This window comes from Hyla sarda, chromosome 8 (assembly GCF_029499605.1).
Source record: "Hyla sarda isolate aHylSar1 chromosome 8, aHylSar1.hap1, whole genome shotgun sequence".
NCBI classification, from domain to species: domain Eukaryota; kingdom Metazoa; phylum Chordata; class Amphibia; order Anura; family Hylidae; genus Hyla; species Hyla sarda.
The window spans coordinates 225,697,125-225,724,480 of NC_079196.1; the positions used below are offsets into that span (position 1 = coordinate 225,697,125).

Genomic DNA, 27,356 nt, shown 5'->3' on the forward strand with positions numbered 1-27,356 from the left:
ACAGAAGCGTCTTAGGGACAACTCTAGAAATGTCCATGAGTGACCCAGTCAGAGTCTGAACCCAATAGAACATCTATGGAGAGACCTGAAAATGGCTTCCACAGATGGTCCCATCCAACCTGACAGAGCCTAAGAGGATCCGCAGAGAAAAATGGCAGAAAATCCCCAAATGCAGGTGTGTAAACTATGTGGCTTCATCCCAAAGAAGACTGGAGGCTGAGATCACTGCCAACTGGGGCTTCACCTAAGTCCTGAGTAAGGGGTATGAATACCTATGTCAATGAAAGATTGTTTTTCCTTTTCAATAAATAAGTAAAGATTTGTAACATTCTGCAATCACTTTGTCATTATGGGGGAGGGGGGGGGGTTGGGGGTTAGAATGATGGGGACACAAGGAGGGACAGAACAAAATGTGACAGAAGTGACCGGGGCTGAAGACTTTCTGAATGCTTTGTAGATTAGTTATATGGAGATACAGGAGAGGTTGTAGTTTTGGAGGTTATATGGTTTTTCAGAGAATTTCTTCTCAGTAGTCATATTACACATAAGAAGTGAAGATGGAGATGCAAGTGATGTTCTATGCTATAATAGGAGATCATGTGGGTTACCCTCTGTAGTAAGTATTAGTAGAGCATTTATAGAGCCCATATACTGAAGGTACCTGGGCAGGAGATATGAGGACAGTGGGGGGGAGGGAGGGCTTTATATAGAGAGGATGGACCCTCCCTCACACTGTGCGTCAGATTTTCTTTGGGCTACAATTAAAACCTCGCACCAGATGGAATGAATTAAATGTGTTTTTCACCGATGTCTCTATTAATAAGTACCGTATGTGGACTTACCCACCCAGTGTATGATTCTTCTTTTCTTCAACTATTCTAGAATCCAACTCTTGCTTTCCTTCTTGACATCTCTTTTCTGGGCCCATCACCCACAATCTTTGACCTTCTTCTCTACTGGCTCCCTTACCCATGGCAACACCTCCTGCAGATACGGGGCCTCCACCCGTGGTTGAGACTACTCCGGCGGCGGAGCCCTCAGAGCCAGTATGCTCTACCACGGTTGTGATTGAAGAGCCTGAGCCAGAACCTGAACCTGCTCAAGAAGCTACTGGTTCAGAAATGGAACCATCTGTGACCATCCAATCAAAATCTTCATCTGTTAATGACCTGACGGGCCAGCCAGCAGTCAATGGAGGACCTCGTGCGCCTAGTCTGTCCGGCTCAGAAGGTCGACTGGCTCATGCTGCTTTAAATTCCTCTCGGCCAAGTCTCTGTCGACAAGGGTCTACTGCCACCACCAGCGCCGCTGAGGCAGAAAAGCCAAGGGACTATCTGATATTTGCCATCCTGTCATGTTTTTGCCCAATGTGGCCAGTCAACATTGTTGGCCTTGCGTATTCCATCATGGTAAGGAAAATGGCCATTGTGTCATAGTCATTTGTGGATATCAAACATTATTCATTGGTCCTTTACATCATAATGTCATATTTCACCCACTGTTATCCTCTTTTCATGACAATGTATTTGCATGAAGCTAGGGATTGCATTCAGTCAACTCTTTCATGAAAAATAACAAATGTATGCAGAGTAGAGATCTACGTGGCATGAATCCAATTTTTTTCCCTGATTCCTCCCAAAAAATTGTTGATTAGGCCAATGTGAAATCTCTCAAAACGGGACACGCTAATACTAGCCATGCACAGCCACACATCTCCTGCCTTGTCCATCGTATTCTGTACTGACATTGCCAGGGACCCTTCAGTGCAGGACAAATGTATCCCAAACCTATGTATACCAAGTCTACAATGTATACCAAGCCTAAAATGTATACCAAGCCGTAAATGTATACCAAATCAAAAATTTATACCAAACCTAAAATGTATACCAAACCTAAAACGTATACCAAGCCTGAAATGTATATGAAACATGAAATGTATACCAAACCTGAAATGTATACGAAACCTGAAATATATACGAAACCTGAAATGTAGGGATTGACCAATTATCGGTTTGTCCGATATTATAGGGCGATATTCACGATTTTCTAAGTTATCGTATCGGCAATTACCTTCTCTCCCCCTGTCTGTCCAGGGGTCCTGAGTCCAACCACCGCCGCTGCCAGAGACCGCCGCCACCCGCTTCTGTCACCCTGCCTGTCCTGAGTCCAACTACCGCCGCTGCCAGAGACCGCCGCCGCCCCATTGCCTCCCCCATCCCCGGTTTTATAATTACCTGTTCCCGGGTCCGCGCTACTTCTGGCTCCTGCGACGTCCTGCGCTGTTGCTGTGCGCTGCGCAATGACGAGTGACGTCCTCAATGCAACAGTCAGTGGCCCGGCGCACAGTGACAACTCAGGACGCCACCAGAGCCAGAAGTAGCGTGGACCCCGGGAACAGGTAATTATAAAACCGGGGATGGGGGAGGCAATGGGGTAGCGGCAGCGGTCTCTGGCAGCAGTGGTGTTTGGACTCAGGACCCCAGGCCAGGCAGGGGGAGAGAAGCGGGTGGCGGCGGTCTCTGGCAGCGGCAGTGGTTGGACGCCAGGACAGGCAGGGGGAGAGAAGCGGGTGGGGGCGGCGGTCTCTGGCAGCTGCGGTGATTGGACTCAGGACAGGCAGGGGGAGAGAAGCGGGCGGCGGTCTCTGGCCCCGCAAAAGCCGCTGCAGTTCATTGATTTAAAGCTCCGAGGTGATTAAAATGCACGGAATATCGGTATAAGTTATCGGCTATCAGCCTGAACAGGCTATCGGTATTGGCTCTAAAAAAATCAATATCGGTCGATCCCTACTGAAATGTATACGAAACCTGAAATGTATACAAAACCTGAAATGTATACAAAAAGGAGATTTTTTATGCTTACTGTAAAATCTCTTTCTCGATGGATCCATTGGGGGACACAGACCATGGGTGTATGCTGCTGTCACTAGGAGGCTCGACACTATGGCAACAAGAGAAGTCAGCTCCTCCCAGCAGGGTATACCCGCCCACAGGCACCTGAGGTAATCAGTTTTAGTCCCAGAGCAATAGGAGAAGACCGACAGGTCAAGAGAAAACCACAAACTGTCCGAGCAATCAGAAGAAAAGGCCACTGAACACACCTTCGGACAGATGACTGAAATAAGAACACCAGAAAAAAGGGTGGGAGCTGTGTCCCCCAATGGATCCTTCGAGAAAGAGATTTTACGGTAAGCATAAAAAAATCTCCTTTTCAATATCGGCTCCATTCGGGGACACAGACCATGGGACGTACCAAAGCCGTCCCTTGGGTGGGTAAGGAATCAGACAGGTGGACGGTTGGACCACCGCCGTCTGCAACATCTTACAGCCCAGAGTAGCATCAACTGATGCGAAGGTATGAATCTGGTAGCACCTTGAGAAAGTGTGCAAAGACGACCAGGCGGACGCCTTACAGAACTGCAGGGCCGAAGCCACGTAGCGGAGGGCCCAGGATGCCCCAAAAAACAGGTGGAATGAGCCAAACCCCTGAAGGGTGGGATCTTCCACTTGTAGCGGTAAGCTCCCAAAATAGCAGACCGGATCCACCGAAAAATGGTGGTCGTAGAAGCAGGTTGTCCTATACAACAACATTCAAAAACAAAAAAGGGGGAGTCACACTGCCGAAAGGAAAGAGTGACTAAGAGATAAGTCCGAACAGTCCTCACCACAACCAGGTAGTGGAACAAACGCTTCCAAGGATGAGAAGGGGCCGGACAAGAGGACGGTAGGACGATGTTCTCATTGAGATGAAAAAGTAAAAAACCATCTCAGGTAAGAAGGACGAACCTGGACGGAAAACAACTTGTCCTGGTATACCACCAGGAAGGGAGAACGGCAGGAGAGAGCTACCAGCTCTGACACCCTCCTAACAGAGGTAAGAGCAATAAGGAACGCCACCTTCCGGGGAAGGAGGCGAAGAGAAATGTCCCTGAGAGGGTCAAAAGGGGCGCCTTGCAGTGCACCTAAGACCAAGTGTAAGTCCCAAGGGAAAGAAGGGGACTCATAAGGAGGGGCAGCTTGTGCCACTCCCTGAACGGACATGATAATTGAACGCCAAAGAACGTTGAAAAAGAATGGAAACGGCCGAACCTTTGACCCCTAAGGGAGCTGAAAGGCAACCACAACCGGAGAAAAAGTCTGAGTTTCACACCAACAGAAATAAGACCGCCAGATATGGTAGTAAATCTTTGCGGAGGAAGGCTTGTGAGCCCTCAGAATGGTGCGAACCACTTGGGAAGAGAAACCGCGGGTCCACAGAACCGCTGTCTCAACTGCCACGCCGTCAAAAGCAGAGACGGTAAATAGGGGTGGCACAGGAGACCTGAAATAGGAGGTCTGGACGATAGGGAAGGTGCAGAGGTAAGTAGGTCAGGAGCCTGACCACGACGACGTACCACGCCCGCCAGGGCCAGTCTGGGCCACGAGAATGGCGGGAACACCCTCTGCTGCGAGTTTCCTCAGGACCCCGAAAAGAGAGGAAGGGGAGGAAACGATAAGGTAGGGCAAAGCCCGACCAATAAACAGATAAGGTGGGACAAAGCCCGACCAAGAAAGAGGAAAGCTTGGTTGTGGCGGGACATGCAGATGTCCACGCCTGGAGCTCCCCAGAGGTTGCAGATCACTGCAAACACCTCCGGATGTAGGGACCACTCGCCTTGGACGGCTGAGGACCGGCTGAGAAAGACCACATAACAGAAACGCCCGGAATGAAAAGCGCTGAAATGGCAGGAAACCTGAGTTCCGCCCAGAAGGGAATTTCCCAAGAAGCAAGCAAAGAAAGGGTTACCCTAGGCCCCAACATGTTGAAGGGGAAAAGGGCTTCTCGAGGGACCAAGGTCCCAGACCGGCCAGTCCTTGAAAACACTTCCCCAGCCTCACAGACTGGCAGGGAGGGGCAGGAAGCCCCCGAAAAAAGCAGGGGGGAAACGAAGCCACCATAGAAGGGACCGACAAGACTGTCGAGTGACAATGGAGACCTGTCCCACCGGAAGAGAATCACCAATTGAAGAGGTTGGTGATGAAACTGGGCAAATGGCACGGCCGCCGCTAACCGACCCAGGACATCCATGCAAAAGCGAATGGAAACTGGATAAGGGTGCCGAAGTCATCGGACTCTTGATAAGAGAGTCAGCCGATTGGTCGGCAGAATTGAAAGCGGGCAGAGGCCGCGTCGAACTGGAGCCCCAGGAGAGCGATTGGACTAGTCCCGATAGACCATCCAACCGAAGAGAGACAAGGTCTGGAGGTTGAGACTAAGACTCTCCAGGATCTGGGCCCTGGCTGGAGCTCTGATCAGGAGGTCGTCCAAGTAAGGAATAACGGAAACAACTGTTGTCCGTAAAAGAGGATATCACAGGCCTCAGGATTTTGTTAAAAGGTACGCGGAGAAGTGGTCAGACCAGAATGGAGAGCCACAATAGAAAATGACCGTCCGGAACTGCAAAGCGGAGGTATCGCTGATGACCGGAACAATGAGATGTGGAGGCAGGCATGATGTCCACCGAGGAACGAAAATTCCCCATGAACCAGGGACGCCAGCACCAAACGGAGAGACTCCATTCGGGATGGCAAGCAAAAGATGCTGGCTGAGATATTCGAGAACCAAGATTCGGCAAACAGAAACGCCTTTCTTGGGGACCACAAAGAGGTTGGAATAAACCTTGAAAACTTTCCCCTGAAGGAACCGGGACAATGAATGTGCGTGGTCCAGGCATCCCGGAAGAGTAAGAGGCGACCAACCACCCGAGAAAGATCGGCGGGTGGGGGCGACCCATCAGATCGACGAAGGCCTACGGGCACCTGATGGGGCCGCAAAACGGCCTGAACGGATAGCCAACCTCCAGGAGGGACAGGTCCAGAAGGAGGGAGCCCTCTTCCCGCGAAGGTGCCCGGCTGGACCCTTTGTTGTTACCCTTTGGTGGCACCAAAGGTCCGCAGAACCGAAGGAGGACTTACGACGGAAAGCGGTTCTGTGAGCCTTATACAGAGGTAATAAAGAACTCTTTTCCGCCCGACGCCTCACTTCCTGAAGGCGGCGTCCACATCCCAGGCTTTAAGCCACATGGAGGGACGGTGGCTACCAGGTAGTTTGTGGCAAAGGCAGCCCAGTGGCTGCGCATGGAAGCAGAACACAGAAAATCTCCAGCTGCGTCGCATCGGGAGTTAGATTAAATAAATCCTCCAGAGGGATCTTGAAGACTACCCTGGCGGAGATGGGAGACCATACTGAAAGGGCCCTTGACCCCCAGGCAGAAGCAAAAGCAGGAAGATCCTGCTGTCTCAAAGGCAAAGTTTTGCCAACCTTCATGTCTGCTGGATCCTTGAAGGCAGCCGCATCAGCCAAAGGCTAGGTAGGCGCCTTAGAGAGGCGGGAGACCAGTAGATCCACAGTTGGAGAGGAGGTCCACCGAGCAATGAGGTCCTCAGCAAAGGGATACCTCGTTTGAACCTTCTATGTTTCCTGAAACTTCTTGTCAGGGTGCCTCGAGGCGGATACCAGCAGGGCATAAAATTCAGCGTGAGAGCTGAAGGTCTTGGGTGCCGGTCGGGCACGAAAAAAAGGAGACTTCTGGAGCCACGTCCGAAGTTCCTGGGTCCTTTAGATGGAAGGTGTCTCTTATGGCCGAAACCAATGAGTACACCACATCAGGCATCCGTGCGTTCCTTTAAGTCGGAGCCCGAATCAAAAACCTCATCCGCAAGTTCTCCAGGTGAATGGGAACGAGGTGAGGCAGCCTTGGAAGAGGTCGGGCACGATGAGAGAAAACTTCTGGACCACGTCCGAAGTTCCTGGGTCCTTAGCTGGAAGGTGTCTCTTATGGCCGAAACCAATGAGTACACCACATCAGGCATATCCGTATGGTATTCTGAGTCGGAGGCCGAATCAGAAAACTCATCCACAAGTTCTCCGGGTGAATAAGAACGAGGTGAGGCAGCCCTGGAGGTTGGGCACGATTAAAGGAAACTTCTGGAGCCACGTCCAAAGTTCCTGGGTCCTCTAGATGGAAGGTGTCTCTTGTGGCCAAGACCAATGAGTGCACCATGTCGGACATATCCATGTGGTCCTCTGAATCAGAGGCCGAATCGGAAACTTCATCCACAAGTTCTCCAGGTGAATGGGAACGTGTGAGGCGGCCCTGGAAGAGGGGGAGACTGACCAGGTACGCGGGTCTGGAGAGCCAGAGCGGCGACCATGGAAGCGTCCTCTAGGGGAGCGACGCTTGCTACAGGGCGGAGTAACGGAGCGATGCCTGTGAGGGGAGCGCCCGTGCCTGCCAGAAGACTCGGAGGATGTGTCAGATGAAAAACACCCCCATGATGCTGCGAGAGCATCAGTATAGGGGGAGAGTGGGACCCTCTGGAGTGCCGGGAGGGCCTCTCCAATGCAGTCACCACATAACGGGAGACCTGAGCCAAGTCGGATATAGACTGGGGGAGGGAGAGAACCCAGGCTGGAGGGACAGCCGAACCCACCGGGTCTGGTAGACAACCGGGGTAGAATAGCAGGGGGGTCTGTGGGAGCAGTGGAGCAGGCAGAATAAGTGGTTCAGCAGAACCAGACATTTTTTAGATACAGCTTTTACAGATGTAATGAGTGGCTATCACTCCAGTTAACTGTTTAGAGGGAGCAAATGGGTTCAGCAGAACCAGGCATTTTATAATTACAGCTTTTACAGACAAAATGATGAACTAACGCTCCAGTTGTCTTTGCAGCCCAAGTCTGAGACCCCAGGGTAGCTGCTGTGAGGAGAACTCCGTTCTAGTATAGATAGAGAAGGGAGAAATGCCGGCCAATAGCAAAAGAGGGGCGGGCCAGGAGCAGGGGCACTGCTGATTGGCCCCTGCCTCTCACAAACGCGTGCACAGCGCTGATTGGAGGCTAATTCGCGCCTCTTAGAAGCCCCAACAACAGACGGGGCGGAGCTATAGTGCCCTCAGCTTCTGACAAGAAGGTCAGTAATGGCGCCCAAGCCCGCTCCTCTCCCCGAGCGCACATGTCATTCGCATATGCGCTTGCGGGGAAGCGAGCGAGACGCCGCCGGCAGCCGACTGCTGCCGAAAGCGAAAATAAGCCAGCGCTTCATGCGCCCGCATAGTAAAAACGCTGCGGCTGTCAGCCGCTTAAAGAAACACACACACCGCACACACCCACCACACACACACCACACACACACCTATCATTCAGGAAAGTGAAAAGCATGAATAAAGCTGTGCCCCAGTCCAAAAATGCTCCTGCTCACCCCAGCAATAAATATAGAAAAAAAAACCTGTCCAGGCCAGCCCCTGAGAAAAAGTGGGCAAAAAGTGAGGGTCTACAGAGGTTGCAAGGCTGTACCTAAGGGAGAAAGGGAATATACTCATCTCAGTCAGAAGAACTTACCTAATTAAGTCTTCTATGAGGTCTTCAGTCAGCTTGCTGTAACCTGCATCACGCCGAGCTACCATGCGCGAGCGAGGCGAGCAGGGAAATAGGGGGACCCGGACCTATGAGGTACAACCCCAGCTGACCGTTGGCGAGAGGGGGTTGACAGCCCATATACGCAATGTCTGTGCCCCCTCAATCGGAACGGGGAGACAGTGAGCCGCAATTCCTGAATCCCCACCTGAAAACATGAAAGAAAAAGGAATAAAAAAACTAACACATCCCTAACTAGGAAAATAATAAAACATAGGACCTGGTCCGGAGAGAATATGTATGCATTTATGTATACCAAACCTAATATGTATGCCAAGCTTAAAATATATACCAAACCTGAAATGTATACAAAACCTAAAATGTACACCAAACCTAAAATGCATACCAAACCTGAAATGTATACCAAAAATAAAATGTATACCAAACCTAAAATGTACGCCTAACCTAAAATGTACGCCAAACCTAAAATGTACGCCAAACCTGAAATGTATACCAAACCTGAAATGTACACAAAACCTTAAAGGAGAACTTCAGAATATAAAAATTGACCTCCATACTGCCGGCAGTAAAAAAATAAAGATGTACATACCTTCCTCCGCTCCCCCTGGGCCTCCGGTAACCGGCTCCGGTCTTCGCCGCGATGCTCTGCCTGGTTGCCGGTGGTCGGCGAGTCATACTCCGCCAATCACTCGGCCGGCGATAGGCTGAGCGGCAGTGTGAGAACGTTTCAGGGCACAAAATTCTTGACTACACCTGCACCTGCTGCCGGGGCCGAAAACGTCACACTACCGCTCAGCCTATCGCCGGCCAAGTTGGGACTTCGCTGCGGCCGGTGATTGGCTGAGCGCAATATGACTCACCGACCACCGGCATCCAGGAAGAGGATTGCGGCGGAGACCGGAGCCGGTAACCGGAGGCCCCGGGGGAGCAGAGGAAGGTATGTACATCTTTATTTTTTACTGCCGGCAGTATGGGGGACAATTTTTATATTCTGGAGTTCTCCTTTAAGGGGGAGATTTATCAAAAACTGACCAGAGGAAAAGTTTCTGAGTTGCCCATAGCAATCAATCAGGTTGGTTGTTTGATTGGGCAACTCAGCAACTTTTCCTTTGGATAGGTTTTCATAAATCTCCTTTTAAATGTACACCAAACCTAAAATGTATACCAAAACTAAAATGTATACTGAGCTTGAAATGTATACCAAACCTAAAACCTCGAAGACCTCAAAGAGCAATCTAGGCTTTTTCAATTTGGTAAGAATTTTTTTAAACCAAATTGAATCCGAAAGCCGATTCTAATGAACGGAACCTAAAAGAAATCTCAAGAGTTTCGCTCATTTCTAAGTTATGGTTAACATGGGGGTGTATGGTCAGTAGCAATTACCATATGATATGTTTGTTGTTGCTTTGGTTGTTGAGGCTACATCTGCGTCGTTGGGTGGAGATATTGTGTGAAGGTCAGTGGTCTCAAACTGTGGCTCTCCAGCTGTTGCAAAAATTCAGTTGTGGTTTTGCAACAGCTGGAGGGCAACAGTTTTAAGACCATTGGTTTAGGTCGAAGACTGTGTACACATGAACAGATGCTACGCAAGACCTGCAGAGAGTGAATTCAGCCAAGAGTACTGTGAATCATGGACAACGGGAGATGAATTGGGAGGAATGACAAGTTGTAAGTGTTTCGCACATTAGGCAGTCGGCAGAACCGAAAAGAGGAAAAAATTAAGGGACTGAGGGAAAAAAAAAAAAGACTCCAAATCAGGGGAACGCAGAACATAAGGTAACACCAGACATTGGTTCCAGCAGGAGACAGTGAGACATATATGGGGAGGAAGGAATTCTCAATGGGGACAGATAATGGATATTTCTAACAAATCTTGTGAAGTAAAATAAAAGTCATGAATAATACAATAATAATACAGACTATTTCAGATCAGGGACAGATTGACTGGTGAGGAGCACATAGCCGGAGGTGGACCACCTCTACATAATGTAATATTACAGAGGGAAGATGAGCGAATGTGGAGATAAAGATGGTTAAAGCAGAAGGGAATACTGAGCGGGGTAGGAACATTGCAACATGTCTCGAGGAGGTAAGATTAAAGTAGAGCAGATCGAGGTGGGTGGTCCGAGTATGCTGCATGAGATGACGAGGAAGAACAAGGGGTTTGGGCAATGGTTGAGATGACGGTATTAGACGACAAATGATAGCGGTTATGTAGAAGGATGATGGGAGAACAAGGTGGTGAAGGGTTGGATGGAGTAGTGGAGCCTTCAGTGAGGGGTTAGCTGTGCACGTGGACACGTTGGATGGAGTAGTGGAGCCTTCAGTGAGGGGTTAGCAGGGCAGGCGGACATGTTGGATGGAGTAGTGGAGCCTTCAGTGAGGGGTTAGCTGTGCAGGCGGACATGTTGGATGGAGTAGTGGAGCCTTCAGTGAGGGGTTAGCTGTGCAGGCGGACATGTTGGATGGAATAGTGGAGCCTTCAGTGAGGGGTTAGCTGTGCAGGCACTGGCAGACATGTTGGATGGAGTAGTGGAGCCTTCAGTGAGGGGTTAGCAGTGCAGGCAGACATGTTGGATGGAGTAGTGGAGCCTTTAGTGAGGGGTTAACTGTGTAGGTGGACATGTTGGATGGAGTAGTGGAGCCTTCAGTGAGGGGTTAGCTGTGCAGGCACTGGCAGACATGTTGGATGGAGTAGTGGAGCCTTTAGTGAGGGGTTAGCAGTGCAGGCAGACATGTTGGATGGAGTAGTGGAGCCTTTAATGAGGGGTTAACTGTGTAGGTGGACATCTTGGATGGAGTAGTGGAGCCTTCAGTGAGGGGTTAGCTGTGCAGGCACTGGCAGACATGTTGGATGGAGTAGTGGAGCCTTTAGTGAGGGGTTAGTTGTGCAGGCAGACATGTTGGATGGAGTAGTGGAGCCTTCAGTGAGGGGTTAGCAGTGCAGGCAGACATGTTGGATGGAGTAGTGGAGCCTTCAGTGAGGGGTTAGCTGTGCAGGTGGACATGTTGGATGGAGTAGTGGAGCCTTCAGTGAGGGGTTAGCTGTGCAGGTGGATATGTTGGATGTAGATGTAGATCTGGTGTCTGTAGGATGACATAACGGGATGGAGATTGCATGGAGAAGGAGAGTGATGACTAATTCAGGATGATCTAAGGACAAGGATGATAGGGATATGGTGTGAACAGGACAGATGTTGACCTGTACAGACGGATGATGGATGAAATGATGGAGGAGGTTTAACATAAGAAATTGTGCCTAGATGGTGGTGAGAGGTCTATGTGCCTGGATGGATGATATACAGAGGTTCTTATACCTCCCTTCCCCATTGCTATGGCCTCCTCATGTCTAATCCTTCTCCTTTCCTTTACCCTAGTCCCGTAACAGCCTCCAACAAGGGGATGTGGACGGGGCCTTCAGACTGGGCCGTGTGGCTAAACTGCTAAGTATTGTGGCCATGGTGGGAGGAATACTGATCATCACTGTGTCCTGTGTCATCAACTTCGGAGGTAAGTGACAAAAAAAATACAACCTAATACAGGAAAGTTTATGATGGGTATGAATGTGAATATGAATTATGACACTGCAGTTCAACATAGTACTTAAACATATACTACACTACAAAGATAGATATAAGATAGATATGAAATAGATAGACAAATAGATTAGATAGATAGAAGATATATATGGGATAGATAGATATGAGATAGAAGATAGATATGAGATAGATAGATATGAGATAGATAGATAGATGTGAGATAGATAGAAAAGAGATAGATAGATAGAAATGAGATAGATAGATATGAGAGATAGATATGAGATAGTTAGATATGAGATAGATAGATAGATATGAGATACAACCAAAGAATAAGTGCCTGCATTCTCCTGTTGCTAGATATGAGATAGATAGATTTGAGAGAGATATGAGATAGATATGAGATAGGTAGATTTGAGAGAGATAGATATGAGATAGATAGATTTGAGAGAGAGAGATATGAGATAGATAGATTTGAGAGAGAGAGATATGAGATAGATGCATATTAGATATATAAATATATATGAGAGAGATAGACAGAGAGATAGATATTAGGTAAATAGATATATATGAGATAGATAGATACACTGTAGAAGGAGAAGCAGCAAAACTCTAAACGGTATAAGCGGCATTTGGGTGCTGTAGGTACACGGTCCCGGTTTGAGGGCCAGATGAGATGCAGAGTGAAAGACGACCATAGCACTCAAAGGATGAGGTGAAGGAGTAGCTTTATTCTGTGATAGAGGGTGTGATGCAAAGGGCAGATGGAATTACCCTAGGGGCAGATGGCACTAACCCTTGTATTCGTGACGCCAGGGCGTTGTTTATCCTCAATACCACCCAAAGGTATACCACTGAATCATGGGCTAGGCAAGGGGGCAATAACGACTCCGACGCCAAGTTACAGACAATGGTAGCTTTACTGAGGTTATACAGGTGGAAAAGTCTATACAGTTCAGCCAGGGCCCACGGAGGTGACCAGTGACGCAGAGACCTTAACCCCTTTTTCAGTTTTTTGCACTTTCATTTTTTCCTCCTTACCTTTTAAAAAATCATAGTTCTTTAAATTTTGCACCTAAAAACCTATACGATGGCTTATTTTTTGCGCTACCAATTCTAATTTGTAATGACATCTGTCATTTTATCCAAAAATCGACAGCGAAATGGAAAAAAAAAAATAATTGTGCGACAAAATTGAAGAAAAAAACCCAATTTTGTATGTTTTGGGGGCTTCTGTTTCTACACAGTACATTTATGGTAAAAATGACACCTAATCTTTATTCTGTAGGTCCATACAATTAAAATGATACCCTACTTATATAGGTTTGAATTTGTCGTACGTGGCGTAGCGCGGCGCCGTGCCCATGGCCCTGACTTATTGTTTTCAACGCAGGGTGCCTCCAGCTGTTTCACTACTACAACTCCCAGCATGCCCTGACAGCCAATAGATGTCAGGGCAAGCTGGGAGTTGTAGTGGTGAAACAGCTCGAGGCACCCTGTGTAGATGATCTAAGGGCAGAAGTAAGCCCCCCAAGCAGGCATCAGTGACGCTGTGCCTGCTGGGGAAGTCTGCCTGGTAGTGAGCACACTACCAGGCAGACAGAAAAGCATTTTTAATATAGTAAAAAAATTTTTTTTAAAAGCAGGGAGGGGGTAAGGGATAGATGGGCAATAGGCAGGGACAGAAAAAAAAAAAAGGATGGTGGGAGCTACCCTTTAAAATTGTCATCTTCTGACCCCTATAACTTTTTTATTTTTCTATGTATGGGGTGGTAGGAGGGCTCATTTTTTGCGCCGTGATATGACGTTTTTAGCGGTACCATTTTTGTATTGATCGGACTTTTTGATCGCTTTTTATTCATTTTTCATTATATAAAAAGTGACCAAAAATATGCTATTTTGGACTTTGGAATTATTTAGCGCGTATGCCATTAACCGTATGGTTTAATTAAGGATATTTTTTTTTAATTCGGACATTTCCGCATGTGGCGATACCACATATGTTTATTTTTATTTACACAGTTTCTTTTTTTAAATGGGAAGAGGGGGGGGAGGGTGATTCAAACTTTTATTAGGGAAGGGTTAAATGATCTTTATTAGCTTTTTTCCCCTTTTTTATTTTGCAATGTTATAGCCCCTATAGGGGGCTATAACACTGCACACACTGATCTTTTACATTGATCATTGTTATCCCATAGGATAAGATTGATCAATGATTCTGCTGCTTGACTGCTCATGCCTGGATCTCAGGCACGGAGCAGTAATTCAGCGATTGGACACGCAGGAGGAAGGTAGGGGCCCTCCTTGTGCGTTCCAGCTGTTCGAGATGCCGTGATTTCGCCACGCCCGAACAGCCGACTGAGCTAGCCAGGAGTAGTTTACTTTCACTTTAGATGCGGCGATCAACTTTGAACGCCACGTCTAAAGGGTTAATAGTGTGCGGCCGCGCGCTATTAGACACAGGTCCCGGCCGTTGTTAGAGGCCGGGCCCACCCTGCTTTATAGAAAGGAAGCAGACTCAGGGGGTACAGGTACGCCCTGAGTCCTTAAGTGGTTAAGGGCTTGCTGGGACTTGTAGTAGATGGGGTCCATTTTATGCAGACATAGAAACAAATGACACTGCACACGATACGCATTTTAAAAAATTTAGCTTTTAGTATCATTAACCATGCGGTTACTTCTTAGCGATAATACAGCAATATTCACCCAAAGTGCATACTGAACTGCGCGACTGTCCATATGGTCTCCGGCGTATGCTTCACCCTTTCCATGTATTTAATGGATGGATGTATGGATGTATTTAAAACGCAGCATGTATGGCCTCCGAAATGTCAGAAATGTCCGGCGCTCATTGCGGCTTCTCCTTCGTGAGAGGAAGGTGAACCTCATGGACTCTGGAAAGCCCGGAAAGGGTGAAGCATAAGCCGGAGACCATATGGACAGTCGCGCAGTTCAGTGAGCACTTTGGGTGAATATTGCTGTATTATCGTTAAGAAGTAACCGCATGGTTAATGATACTAAAAGCAAAAAAATATTTTTCATGCATATCGTGTGCAGTGTCATTTGTCATATGTCTGAATACGGATTGAGCCTTCGATTGTCAAGTCACATGATATACCCTAAGTGCATATCTATGGTACCGCTATTTATGCTATGTCCATTTTATGCAGGCCACGTTGACTTGACAAATGGTGACTGACTTGATAATGACTGACAATTCTGAAACTGCGGCTCACTTGTAGCTGCAGACTGGACTTGAGGCCTTCTATGACTCTGGACACACACCTAGACTCGACTGCACTGGACCTCAGCAGGAAGCAAGGAAAGAGTGAGCTAGCTCCTCCCAAGACTAGCAGAAAGCCCATAGGCCACCCTTGGGTCATCTGGTCACTGATACCTCCTGGGTAACAATTACATAACAACTTCACTTAAAGTTATAACACCTCTTTACACATTTTATAATACAACAATTGGTGGAACATATGTACATGGGGAACAAGTGCAAGGGAGGCCCAGGGGACACTGTAGAAGGCTGCCTGACAGGGCAGCAAGGGTATGGGCTAACACCTCCCGTACTGGGCCACCATAATTACATCACAACACAGCTGGCGACGTTTTGGCTACGCAATTGCAGCCATTATCAAGCCATGGCTGCAATTGCGTAGCCGAAACGTCCCCAGCCGTGTTGTGATGGAATAAAGCTACTCCGTCACCTCATCCTGTGAGTGCTATGGTCGTCTTTCGCTCTAGATATCCACAAAGCAAAGAATGTCTCTTCGCTCTAGATAGATAGATATGAGACACCTCCTCCCATTAATCAGGCACTATTAGGAGCCCTCCTTAATCATGACAGTCTCAGCTCCAGAGGAGCAGGCGCAGGGTTGGCTGCCGGTGGCAGGATCCAGTGAAGCGTGACGGACAGGGACACGCACGGGACACGCCATCTCTCTTGTAATTTCACTTCCCATCAATCTCTCATCCTTCCATTCAGTCTTCTGAGGTCTCTCCTCCCTCTCCGCTCCCATCTCATCCTCTCATTAGAACCAGCTACATCTATCCCTGTAGGTCTTATATGTGGTGCAGTATGGCTTTGTATATTGTGTCATATCTAGGCGGTATAGATGGTGGTAAATTCACAGGTCCCATCAGTATTCAGGATGCTCAGGACATGACGGTCATAGGGTGTGTAGACCACAAGGGTCTTATAAGAAGACACCAATGATCCTCAGAGAGTGTGCCCACAGTGGTCCTCCATATGTTGCAAAACTACAACTCCCAGCATGCCCAGACAGCCGTTGGCTGTCTGGGCATGCTGGGAGTTGTAGTTTTGCAACATCTGGAGGGCCACTGATTGGAGAACACTGCGTAAAGGATGTTTATTTTATTACAGTCATACACACAACTGTAGTTTGTACCACGTTTGCGTTGTTTTGAATTTTCGATCACTTTATAAAATATATATTTTTTGTTCTGGCATTCGATGTGACCAAAAATCTGAAATTTGGCAATTGGATTGGAATACATTCTTTATTTATGCAGTTGACCGTGCAATACTTTAATAGTTCTGACAATTCTGCACACAGCAATACCAAATATATTTATTTTAATTTTGTTTCATTTTTTATTTGGGAAATTGCAAAAAGGGGGGTGATTAGAATTTTTATTTTAAGGGGGGGGGGGGGTTTAGTTGGAAAAAAGTGCACAAAAATGTTTCCAAACACTCTATTATGCCTTTTATAAGACATCATTAGATTGCTTATATAAGTCAATGTACCTGCCTACCTATGCATTACATTGATCTATTAGATCGGCACTCTTTTGGTACAGCCTGCCACAAGCTAGCATAGGCCTAGGGCTGCCCTGACAACCAGTTGTTTGCCCTGCGATTTAAAGGGGTACTCCCGTGGAAAACTTTTTTTTGTTCAATCAACTGGTGCCAGAAAGTTAACCCCTTAAGGACTGAGGGGTTTTCGGTTTTTGCACTTTTGTTTTTTCCTCCTCACTTTTTAAAAATCATAACCCTTTCAATTTTGCACCTAAAAATCCATATGATGGCTTATTTTTTGCGCCACCAATTCTACTTTGCAGTGACATCAGTCATTTTACCCAAAAATCTACAGCGAAACGGGAAAAAAAATCATTGTGCGATGAAATAGAAGAAAAAAAACCATTTTGTAACTTTTGGGGGCTTCCGTTTCTATGCAGTACATTTCTGTAAAAATGACACCTTATGTTTATTCTGTAGGTCCATACGATTAAAATGATCCCCTACTTATATAGGTTTGATTTTGTCGTACTCCTTTATACGTTTAAAATTGTCATCTTCTGACCCCTATAACTTTTTTATTTTTCTGCGTATGGGTCGGTATGAGGGCTCTTTGTTTGTGCCGTGATCTGACGTTTTTAGCGGTACAATTTTTGTATTGATCGGACTTTTTGATCGCTTTTTATTCATTTTTTCATGATCTAAAAAGCGACCAAAAATACGTTATTTTGGACTTTGGAATTCTTTTGCGCGTACGCCATTGACCGTGCGGTTTAATTAATGATATATTTTTATAGTTCGGACATTTACGCATGCGGCGATACCACATATGTTTATTTTTATTCACACTGTTTTTTTTTTTATGGGATAAGGGGGGTGATTTGAACTTTTATTAGGGAAGCTCCCATAGGGGGCTATAACACTGCACACACTGATCTCCTATGCTGATCCCTGCAGAGCCATAGCTCTGCAGGGATCAGCGAGATAGGGGCTCGATTGCTCAAGCCTGTAGTTCAGGCTTGGAGCAATCAAACCCCGATCGGACGCCGCGGACACAGGTAAGGAGACCTCCGCCTGCGTCCCAGCTGATGAGAACATCGCGATTTTATCGTGATGTCCCGATCAGCCCGACTGAGCTGCTGGGAAGCATTTACTTTCGTTTTCAGACGCGGCGGTCAACTTTGATCACAGCGTCTGAAGGGTTAACATCTGCTCCCCCGTTCTCCAGAGTGCTGGCTGGTTTACATGTCTAGATCATGAAGTCCTATAGAGGAGCATATATGAGGATACACCTCGCGCTGTGTCCTTCATAGGGTTACACTTTGCAGGCACAGTGGAGGAGGCAGAGTGATGTGTATGGTCATATGCTCCTCCGTAGGACACAATCTTATTACAGGGAAACCAGCTAGAGAACAGGGGAGCAGAGCTTCTCCACACATGCACGACCATCCTTTCATTCACAGTAAGACTTGTTAGGAGCCTTTTTTCTTTTTAAAAAACTAATAAATAATTTTATGAAGCGCTATAATGCAATCTCCTCGACTACTTTGCGCACTTCCCCCCCCCATGAAACACCATTTGTAAGTCTCCATAGACTAGCTGGGTCTCTTCAATGGAATCTAGTACTCCCTGAGTTGCATCTAAATCTCTTTGAGGAAGAATCGCATATTGGTGGTCTACAGATGGTCACCTCATGGATAGCAGATAAGTATATGATCTCAAGAACTGGGCATCTTCTTACCGCCACCTCCTTTATTGTCATAAGAAACTCCATAAATAGCCAAGTGGTGCCAAAAACAATGAATGGAGGGACGGAGTGCACACGCAACCACTGCTCCATTACACTACGTTTTGAGTTCTGCAGGGAGTCCTGTAGATAGGGCTGGAATACCCTATGACACTTATTCCCTAGTTTCAAAGAATTTGAAGCGCAGCACGCCAGGAAACTATGAATAAAAGATACCCCCTGCATAATATATAAGATTACAGCAAAAACACCTTTTAAGGAAAAGAGATTGAGATCGAACGGTCATTAAAGCCGATGTCCACATCTTGCAATTACTCTTAATGCTTTAAAAATGAAAAATTAAGTAATATTATCCAGTGTATACAACTCCTGCGCACATCTATGTGTTTTCATGGTTACAGACTACAAACTGTGCGGTCTGATCCTCTATTCTCTTGCATCTGTTCCTCTTCTTCTTACTATCCAACTGAATATATATTAGCAAGAAGTAGGGGACCAGTGAAGAGAGTAAAATATAACTGCAGAGAAGTGGTGTAGCATGGGTTGGAGCACCCAGGGCAAGGCAAAGTATTGTGCCTCCCCCATAAGGTAGATGCCCCCAGTTGGTAGAAAACTCCCACTCCCATTAGGTAGATGCCCCAGTACTTTGGTAATTTGTTCTCATTAGACAGATGCCCCCATTAGGTAGATAACCCCAATTTGTAAATAATTCCTACCCCACTAGGTAGGTGTCCCTAGTTGGTACATAATTCCCACCCTCATTAGGTAGATGTCCCCAGTTGCTAGATAATTCCCACCCTATTAGGTAGATGTTCCAGTTGGTACATAATTCCAACCCCCATTAGGTAGATGTCCCCAGTTGATAGATAATTCCCACCCCCATTATGTAGATGTCCCAGTACGTAGATAATTTCCCATTAGGTAGATGCCCCAGGTAGGTTGGTTATCATCCCTTATTAGGTAGAAGCCCCCAGTAGGTAGAGAATCCCCCACCCCCATAAAGAAGATGTGCCCCGTAGGTATAGGTATATAGTCCCCAAGTGCTCCCACCAGGATGCCCCTAGTAGGCAGCTTTCCCCTATTCATTTATTTTTGCTCTGAGCTTTGTCACCTGGAGCGGTGCAGGACCTTCTGCATACTTAATGTGATGAAATCATGTCACCGTGCCTGGCCCACATGAGAAGCCCTGCACCGATACACAGTACAAAATCTTGCGCCCAGGGAAAACACCTCTCCCCCCCATGCTATGCCACTGCTGCAGGGTCAGACTCAACACAGGCTTTGTAGTCTGTTACCATAGAAACACATAGGTCTGCCCAGGAGCTGTATTCACAAAAATTTTATTGCTCCGTAGATTTTTATTTTAGACGCATTGGAGCAATGTTGGTGAAGAGGGACACCAAATTGTCACCATGTAAAATCCTGGAGCAGCTAAGTCCTTCCAATCCCTGCACTTAACCCGTGCGGTTTTGTCTTGTTAGGAAGAAAGATATTAAATGCTTCATTCCTATTTAATATTTAATCTGAGGATACTTTACTTTCCTCCCTGGTTTCCTGTGGGCCGCAGGCTCTTTGCTGTCAGCTGAATGGCCGTAGCCTGGTAATTACGTAGCCAGGACTGACAGATGGTGCCCGTGTTATATGTAAGAAATGTATCGGTTCAGTATGTGGCGGCCCGCCAGACTGTATTATAGATTTCTGCGCCTTCGCTGAGAAGCTGACGGTATAGGAGATGGAGGATCGGGCTCTGATGGAAGACACTAGAGGCTTCGTCTAGACAGCTGTGAACTGTAACCTAGAGGAGGCTGAGGGGAGATTGTATCCTCTGTGGTCTGGAAATAATACTTAGAGAAGAAGAATACAAAATACCAGAACAAAGACGCAGAATATAGAAAACGTAGGAAAAGACAGAACACCGAGAAGTAGTACTGGGCACTGGAACTAGGAATCCAGGACTGCTGCCTATTGGAAGTAATACAGTACTAGGCATACACACAGTACCACTTCCTATAAATATCCCTGAGATAGAAGACTAAAAAAAAATAATACCGGTGTGAACCCAAACAGAATGTATAGGCAAAATAATACTAGCATGAACATAACTAGAATGTATAGGCAAAATTATTTTGGTGTGAACCCAACCACAATATATAGGTAAAATATTACCGGTGTGAACCCAAACAGAATGTTTAGGTAAAATAATACCAGTGTGAACGCAACCAGAATGTATGGGCAAAATAATACCGGTGTAACCCCAAACAGAATGTACTGTATAGGTAAAATAATTCAGGTGTGAACAAACCAGAATAAATAGGTAAAATAATACCGGTGTGAACCCAAACAGAATGTATAGGCAAAATAATACTAGCATGAACATAACTAGAATGTATAGGCAAAATTATTTTGGTGTGAACGCAACCAGAATGTATGGGCAAAATAATACCGGTGTAACCCCAAACAGAATGTACTGTATAGGTAAAATAATTCAGGTGTGAACAAACCAGAATAGGTAAAATAATACCGGTGTGAACCCAACCAGAATGTATAGACAAAATAATACTGATTTGAACCCAAACAGAATGTATAGGCAAAATAATACTGGTGTCAACCACCCAACCAAATCTATAGGCAATATAATACCAGCGTGAACATAACCAGAATGTATAGGCAAAATAATACTGACATGAACCAAAGCAGAATGTATGGGCAAAATAATACCAGCGTGAACCCAACCATAATATGTGAAAATTCTATAGCACTCCAGTGCTAAACCAGATCTCACCTGGGAATAGGAAATCCGCCCGCACGGGTGGTCTGGAGCAAGACCACAGCAGCAATGCCAAACAAGAGTTTCCAGCTTAACCAGATTCCTTAAAACAACAGGATTTATTTCAAATTTTTAAAAAAGCTTATTCCATACAAAGAGAGACATGTTAAAAACTCTGGCGTTTCGACCATGGTGGTCATAGATGTGCTAGCAGCTATTTTTTCTCCTAGAGCAGAGTTCAGGAATGAGACCTCTGGACACAAGGATTCTGTAAAACTACTTGTAAACTTTACACAAACTTTTGGTGCAATTCCAATAAAATACAGCCTTAGTATAAACCAGGCATACCAACAGCTTTAGAGTCAGAAAATGGATATTTGGTCACTGTCCCTTAAAATGTTATATATTTATTTTATTTTTTTTTACAAGTTTTACTGAATTTATCAACTTTGAGGTATTTCTTACTATGTGTACATGTAATGACTAACGCAGATGTGTGTGCTCTCTGGTTCTCAGTCCAATTATACACCCAGGGAAGTCATCCTAACACTGCAGACATGAGGCACTGAGCTGACCGTAGGCCAACAGAGATTAGTGTATTCAGAGAGGCCCTTGTTCAGCTTTCTCCTCTCTTACGAAGACATAATTCTCCCTCTCAAGAGACTAGAATGTTGTAGAACAATATCCTAGTAAAAAAAAAAAAAAAAATGTGCCAATGGCTAACTAACCAGCTTTAACAGGTTTAGGTCCACCCTTTTTCCTGGAATACAGATGTTGGACTAAGGATTTTCTCCTGCAATTATTGGCCAGGAGTATCATGTGACCAAAGCATTATTTTTCTTTGTACAAATATTAACCCTTTACACTGTGTAGTGCCTCAGTGTATGCAATAACCAAGATGCAAAGCAGATAAACAGATTTTATTTATGAAGCAAACCTTTCTAAGGATGGTAGCTGAACCAGTTGTACAGGCACACTACATACAGTATCTAATACTATTATGTGTGATACTGTCTGCTGGGCTTATGTATCTAATCCCTCCATGTGTGATACTGTTGGATGAGCTAGTGTATCTAATCCTATCATGTGCAATGTTTTCTCAGCCATAGTATCTAAACCTAACATGTGTTACTGTGGTAACCACAGGGACAATAAGCTTATGCTGGAAATAGTAGTCCCCTAACAGCTATGTCACATAGCAAAGAGGTGTAGTTAACCCGTTGTTTCCTATATTTTTGTAAATTGAGTTTTCATAGAACAAAGTGTTGTAGGATCACTAGGATTCTGTGAAACAACTTTAACACTTTACAAAACTTCTTGTTCAAATCCAGAATAACAGTTACTTTGGTGCATCATGGAATGTTACAGAAGAATGGATATTTAGTCACTGTCCCTTTAAATGTTGCTTTTATAGCAGCTCTGCTGAATTTAACAGTACTTACAGTACGCATAAGAACTAATGCAGAAGCAAATGTAGACATATGTAGATGTTAATGTTCACAGTTACCTACTGATAAGAATCTTCACAGGGTGGCTTACAGTTATGCAATCTAAAGGAAGACTTCCTTTACTAACACAACTCTGGTTTGTGACAAGACGTGTAAAGGAAACCCTACATGACATGACAGATAGTAAAGTATTGCAGAGAGGTCCAGCTTTATTTTCTCTGAAGTTGATAAACTCCTTCTCTTGGAAAGGAACATGGAAAGTGACTGGATTGTACACAGGATTTCACATAGTGATAAAGCGTGGCCTATGTGTAGGTATGCAGAGCAATAGCAAAAGCTAGGAACTATGCATGCTTTTCTGACTGACTGGACTACCCAGAAGGTGCAGGGCTGTGAGATGGTGCTCCAGGGCCAAACCAGAACTGACAGGTCTTGGGTCCTTGGAAATATAAGCTTCACTAGGGACTTCTCCCACATCCATTGGTTGGGAGCATCATGTGATCTGATTCTGTACATTTGTGTCTAACCTTATGTGTGGTATAGTCTGCAGAGCCAAAGCATCTAATACTATCGTGTGTTACTGTCTGCCGAGCATGTGTATCTAATGCTATCATGAGAGACATTGGGGGATATTTATCAAAGCTGTCTATGTCCCGCATCAATATAGACCAAACTACAGATGGTTAGGCTGATCTATTGTACGCCTAATTTATCAAAATGCGCACGGCTCTTGATAAATTCTGCGCACAGACTTCATGATCTATGCTTTAGACTGTATTTAAACCTGCTCCAACATGGTCTGACATTTCGGCGTACTTTCAGCCGATGCGACTTTTCCCTGAAAAGTCGCTTTTGATAAATTCAGCACCATTGCATTTTCCAATGCATTTCCGTCTAAAATAGACTTGCATGCATCATGTTCTAAAAATCCTCTAGAGCAAAAGTCGCAAAAATGTCGCACATATTTAGACTGCGACTTTCTGTGCGACAAATTTAGACAGGAAATCTGTGCGACTTTTGCTCTAGAGGATTTTTAGAACATGATGCATGCAAGTCTATTTTAGACTGAAATGCATTGAAAAATGCATTGGTGCTGAATTTATCAAAAGCGGCTGAAAGTACGCCGAAATGTCAGACCATGTTGGAGCAGGTTTAAATATAGACTAAAGCATAGATCATGCAGTCTGTGCACAGAATTTAACAAGAGCTGTGCGCCATTTGATAAATTAGGTACACAATAGAGCAGCCTAAACCTCTGTAGTTTGGTCTATATTGATGCGGGACATAGACAACTTTGATAAATATCCCCCAATGTATCTAGTACTGTCATGTGTGATACTCTAGTCTAAACCATGTATCTAATCCTATCATGTGTGATACTGTCTGCTGAGCATCTGTATCTAATCCTGTCATGTGTGATACTGTCAGTTAAGATATATCTAAGTTGGGTGGGGGGTATATGACTTATTATGTCCGGGGTTACTCATTGATGTATTTTCTCTTTCTTCTCTTGTAGTGTTGTGAAATGGTGCCACGCTGCCCCCCTCTACGGACATCACGGGGCTGAGGGGACCCCCCCAACGTTTCATAGAAAAACCCTTCACATTCCCACAGAGACACCAGCCAGGGATATGAGCGAGACCCCCACCGGTGTGAGTGGCAGAGAATGTGATTGTGAGCAAGGTGACTGTGTGAGTGTGCGGGTGTCTTCTCATCTCATTGCGATTCATACACGTCCCCGCAAGATCTGACATCCTTCAGCTATAGAATCCTGTCCTACTAATAATGGCAGGAAATAAAAGCACATCACACACTATTCCCAATGTGCACACGCTCCTATCTCTTACAGTGGTGCAGTGGTGACCTCCAGTGGTCGCCATGTGTATAGCAGGTGCATGTTTTGTTAATGCGCTCATCTACTGGTGCTGCAGGGTGCCAATCTATTAACCCTTCACCCCCTCATTTGAACAGAGGCCTGCCCATCATCAGACATCACTAATTGTTTACCAGGAGCTCTGCAGAACCTCATTCCCTGCTCTGCAGAGCTTCGCACCTTCATCCACCCATGCAGGTCCTCATGGTATTACTAACCCTTTCCCCATTGTACACGGGTCACACGGAGGAGCTGGCTGGGTCGATTTATCCCTTCCACATCAGGGAAGAAATCCAGCGCAGAGCATCTCTGTTGACTCTCCCCGCCTGCTTCGACCTGACTATGTATACGTCTCCTATCTGATGACTGTTACCTGTAATACTCACCTATGGTCCTGCATGCTGCTTGTATTACATGCACGCAGGGGAGGGCTCGTCACCAATCTTTCTTCTATGGTGGAGAGAGGGACGGTGATGGAAACACGGGGTGAAATTCTTTTCCTAGAGAAGAGAGAGACATTTGTGCACTTTGAAGGGGGAGATTTATCAAAACTTGTGCAAGGGAAAAGTTGCCCAGTTGCCCGTAGCAACCAATCATATTGCTTCTTTCATTTTTAACAAGGCCTCTGTAAAATGAAAGAAGAAATCTGATAGGTTGCTATGGGCAAATGGGCAACTTTTCCTTTTCACAGGTTTTGATGAATCTCCCCTTTCTTGCTTTCTTTCCCTCTGATTTGGCCGGTCAAGCGCCCTTGGACTTGCAGTTGCACAGCCGGTATATTAACCCCGTCCGGCACATAGCAACCAATGCACCAGAATTAGGCTGAGACGTAGGATCCGATACGGTTTCCTTCTCGCACTTGTTTTATATCGTTTTGATACAGTCACGTGATCCCGGGCATTGGTCGGCCGCGCACATCTGTCTCACTCTTCTGCCTCTTCTCTTTATATAGTGGGGTGGGCATCGGGGCTGGGGTATTGAGAATGTATTTTTATTATATCATGTTCTTGCAGGAAAAAATTGACTAATATACAAGGAGCATGTCACGTGAGCCAGCGATGTTTGTATATTCTGCACATTTTTTGTATGAACTCAGCATGAAATGAAATAAAATATTTATGCATGAAATTATGGTCTCCTTGTGGTGTCTACTAAGGACCATTAAAGTAAATGGGAGCTGGGTTGCAGTAACCTGGCATGGCCACTACACTATGTATGGCGCTGTCTGCTTCTGGATTTGTTCATTGTGTAGGTCAGTGTTTTCCACATAGTGTGTCTCCAGCTGCTGCAAAACTATAACTCCCAGCATGGAGTTATAGTTTTGCAGCAGCTGGAGGCACACTGTTTGGAAAACACTGGCGTAGGTACTGTGACTCAAAAGCGGGGTGCTGGGTGTTGGACCCCTACCGATCACAAATTGAGGAAAAGGCAATCAATGAAAAAGTCTCCCTCCAAAAAACCTTTAAATGGGCGTTATCAGATTTGAAACCTTTTCTATGTTGTACATCTTGGCAAAACATTAACCTTTCTAATATACTTCATTAAAAAAATATATATATATATTTATTAATTTCCTTAAGGAACAGGCTAATTTTATTTTTGCGTTTTCGTTTTTTCCTCCTCGCCTTCTAACATCCATAACTCTTATATTTCCATCTACGGACCCATATAAGGGCTTGTTTTTTGCGTGACCAATTGTACTTTGTAATGAAACCTCTCATTTTACCATAAAATGTACGGCAAACCCCCAAAAAATTTTTTAGGGAGGAAATTTAAATGAAAACTACAATTTTGCACATTTTGGAGGGTTTCGTTTTCACACTGTACACTTTAAGGTAAAAATGACCTGTTCTTTATTCTGTGGGTCAATACGATTAAAATGATACCCATGGCTAGATACTTTTATATTTTTGTACCGCTTAAAAAAAAATAAAAAAAAATTTTTTGTACTAAATCAGTAATCTAAAATTGTCCTATTTTGACCACCTATAACTTTCATTTTTCTGTATATAGGGCGGTATGAGGGCTAATTTATTGCGCTGTCATCTGTACTTTTTATTGACAGCACATTTGCATATATAACACATATATCATTTTTTATAAAAAAAAAATTGGGAATAAAATGTGACAAAAAAGCAGCATTTTTGTACTTTTTTTTTTTACGTTTACCCCGTTCACCGTACGGGATCATTAACATTATATTTTGATAGTGTGGACATTTATGCATTCGGCGATACCAAATATGTTTATATAAAAAAACAATTATTGGGGGAGGGGATTTTTACCTTTTTATTTTTAAATTTTTCAACAATTATTTTTTTTTTAAACTTTTTATGTCCCCATAGGGACATCATTTGATTGCTAATACTGTTCAGTGCTATGCATATAGCATAGCACTTATCAGTATTATCGGTCATCTTCTGCTCTGGTCTGCTCGATCTCAGATCAGAGCAGAAGACCCGAGGAGACGGACGGAGGCAGGTGAGGGGACCTCCGTCCGCCATTACAGATGATCGGATTGCCGCGGCAGCGCTGCGGGCGATCCGAACATCTATTTTAACATGTGCATTGCCACAGATGCCGTGATCTGTACTGATCACGGCATCTGAGGGGTTAATGGCGGACATCCGCGTGATCGCGGATGTCGGCCATTACCAGCGGGTCCCTGCCTGCTGATAGCAGCCGGAACCTGCCGTGTATAACGTGAGCACCGCTCCGATGCTTGCGGTCATACACAAGATGTAAATGTACGTGCTGGTGCGCAAAGTACCGACAAACCAGGACGTACATTTACGTCCGTGATCG

At 45.4% G+C, this 27,356-nt stretch overlaps 1 protein-coding gene across 2 annotated transcripts in view; it reads left to right on the forward strand.

Annotated features, from left to right (window-relative positions):
- The window catches only part of PRRT2 (proline rich transmembrane protein 2), a 32,202-nt gene extending 6,523 nt beyond the window's left edge, over positions 1-25,679 (forward strand). For both annotated transcript variants that reach the window (XM_056533445.1, XM_056533446.1), the window contains exons 2-4: positions 883-1,409; positions 11,793-11,925; positions 24,195-25,679. In XM_056533445.1, the coding sequence (XP_056389420.1) occupies positions 972-1,409; positions 11,793-11,925; positions 24,195-24,202 (579 nt within the window). In that variant the 5' untranslated portion in view covers positions 883-971 and the 3' untranslated portion in view covers positions 24,203-25,679. The remainder of the gene's footprint in view (positions 1-882; positions 1,410-11,792; positions 11,926-24,194) is intronic.
- Positions 25,680-27,356: the final 1,677 nt, after the last annotated feature.